We start from the raw sequence: 2,500 nt of genomic DNA, 5'->3' as shown, positions 1-2,500 counted from the left end.
AATCTTTTAGTTGATGAAAATATGAGAGTCAAAAGTAAGTTTATTTTATTATTTTATTTACTTTATATTTTATTATTTTTTTAATACTAACAAATTTTTATTATTTTTTTTTTTATAAAAAAAAAAAAAGTTTGTGATTTTGGTTTAAGTGCATTAAAACAAAAACATAAAATGTTAAAAGATCAATCAAGTGCAAAAGGTACACCACTTTATATGGCACCAGAAGTTATGATGTTTAAAGAATTTAATGAATCAAGTGATGTTTATTCATTTGGTATTGTATTATGGGAAATATTAACAAGAAAAGAACCATTTTCTCATCATAGAGAATTAGAGAAATTTAGAGAGGCAGTTTGTGTCAAACATGAAAGACCACCAATTCCAAATGATTGTTTGGATTCATTAAGAAGATTAATTGAAAAATGTTGGGATAAAGAACCAATTAGTCGTCCATCCTTCAAAGAGATCATTAGTGCATTGGATCATGTTATCATTGATGCCGCTATCTCTGATTTGAATGGTAGAGACTTTTGGAAGAAATCTTTCCTCACCGAGCAAGAGGTACCTTGGGAGGCATTCATTGATGCACTTTGCAATTGGTCAAAGGCACCAGCTCGTAATCAATGTGATAAAACTTCAATCGACTATTTAAATATCAAATGTTTGAAAGCAGTTTTGGCAGAATCTCCAAAATCTGAAGGTACTGGTGTTGAAACCGTTGTAAACATTGAAAAGTTTGGTAAGATTTTAGAGTTTTTCGGTCCAGTACCTGAACCAGCTCCAGGTCATTCAATTATGGACACTGTTAGAGAGATTCTCTCTCAAAAATGGTTCCATGGTGATTTAGACACCACTGAAGCAGCTTCACGTTTAAATGGTCAACCAATTGGCTCATTTTTAATTCGTTTCAGTTCAACCAATGCCGGTTGTTTCACCATTTCTCAAGTGGTCGATGGTGGCTCAATTAAACATCAAAGAGTCTCAAGACAAGGCGTTAAATTTAACTACCAAAATGTAATTTACAACAGTCTCATTGAAATCGTCAGTAAAAATGGTGGTGGTGCTAATGGTGACGTTAAATTAGATTCTCAATTAGGTGTTCCAAATTATAAATTTATGTCTTTATTCTGTGTATTAAATAAAGAATCAGAAGTTTACCAATAAATATATTTATAAAAAAAAAAATAAAAAAAAAAAAAATAAAAAAAAAAAAAAATAAAAAAAAAACAAATAAACAAAAACAAAATAAAAAAAAAATTGAATATATAAATTATATAGTGAAAATAAAATAACAATCCCTGTCTTTGTTAAAAAAAAAAAAAAAAAAAAATTATTTTCAATTTTTATACAAAAAATGAATATTTAATATTTTAATAATTATTTTTGGGAAATATAGTATTAAAAAGTGAGTAAAAAAAAAAAAAAAATCAAACATTTTTGTATAAGATATTCTTTAATTTTGGATTTTTATTTTAATTTTTTTTTTTTTTTTCTACAAATACTTCTTTCTTATTTATTGGCAAGATTAGTTTTCGCGGACTTGATTGATATCATTTTTTCCAATATATTTGGGTGGGAAGTTTCAAACCACTCCAACAATACTTCAGGAATATTTTCAATTCCATTAAATTGGACCAATGCTCCCATTGAGTTATCCAAAATAACTTTACTTGCTTTTTTATTATTATTGTTGTTATTATTAGGGGTATTATTATTGTTGAAATGATTTCCACTATTACCTAATCTATTATGCATATTGGCAAATTCCTTTTCCAAACTACTATTTATACAGTCAGTTAAACTACTAACACCTGCAATATTATTAGAGTTTTCATTATGGCTATTATTGTTGTTATTGTTGTTATAAAAATGGTTTGGATGATTATTATTATTATTATTATTATTATTATTATTATTATTATTATTATTATTATTATTATTATTATTATTATTATTATTATTATTATTTGGATTATTATTATTATTCAAACCAGAAAGTTTTGGAGAATTTACCATTGAAGAAATTTGTTTTTGTGTTAAATTGTTGGCGCTGGTAGGTGAAGAATGTTGTGGTGATAAATTTGGTGTGCTTTTATGTGATCCATGTTGATTAGAAGGATGAAGGTGATGAGGATGATGGTGATGAGGATGATGATGGTATAAACCTTCTTTTACCACATCACTATCAATAATATCATAATTGTTTGTAAGTTTTAAACTATTACTTTGATGATGATGATGGTGATGATGATGATGTAAGTATCCATGGTTTTGTGAATTTTGATAAGAATTATTATTTAAATTATTATTATTATTATTATTATTATTATTATTATTATTATTATTATTATTATTATTATTATTATTATTATTATTATTATTATTATTATTATTATTATTATTATTATTATTTGGATTATTATTTGGATTATTATTTGGATTATTATTTGGATTATTAATTTGATGTAATTTATTTAAATTGTTTAAAGTTTGAACTTCA

The 2,500-nt window shown here is 25.0% G+C and overlaps 2 protein-coding genes across 2 annotated transcripts in view; one reads left to right on the top strand and one right to left on the bottom strand.

The window, feature by feature from the left end:
- Positions 1-1,164, top strand: part of shkC (SH2 domain-containing protein) — a gene marked incomplete at both ends in the record, with an annotated part of 2,343 nt that extends 1,179 nt beyond the window's left edge. Inside the window, 2 exons of the mRNA XM_637255.1 lie at positions 1-34; positions 131-1,164. The exon at positions 1-34 is cut by the window's left edge and continues 80 nt beyond it. Of these exons, the coding sequence (XP_642347.1) occupies positions 1-34; positions 131-1,164 (1,068 nt within the window). The remainder of the gene's footprint in view (positions 35-130) is intronic.
- Positions 1,165-1,509: 345 nt separating this feature from the next.
- DDB_G0278407 (hypothetical protein) overlaps positions 1,510-2,500 on the bottom strand; it is a gene marked incomplete at both ends in the record, with an annotated part of 2,911 nt that continues 1,920 nt past the window's right edge. Inside the window, one exon of the mRNA XM_637254.1 lies at positions 1,510-2,500. This exon is cut by the window's right edge and continues 358 nt beyond it. Within this exon, the coding sequence (XP_642346.1) occupies positions 1,510-2,500 (991 nt within the window).

The sequence above is a fragment of the Dictyostelium discoideum genome, assembly GCF_000004695.1.
Source record: "Dictyostelium discoideum AX4 chromosome 3 chromosome, whole genome shotgun sequence".
Classification (NCBI taxonomy): Eukaryota; Evosea; class Eumycetozoa; order Dictyosteliales; family Dictyosteliaceae; genus Dictyostelium; species Dictyostelium discoideum.
The sequence above is the reverse complement of the archived record's forward strand: the minus strand, read 5'-3'. Positions and strand labels throughout refer to the sequence as shown.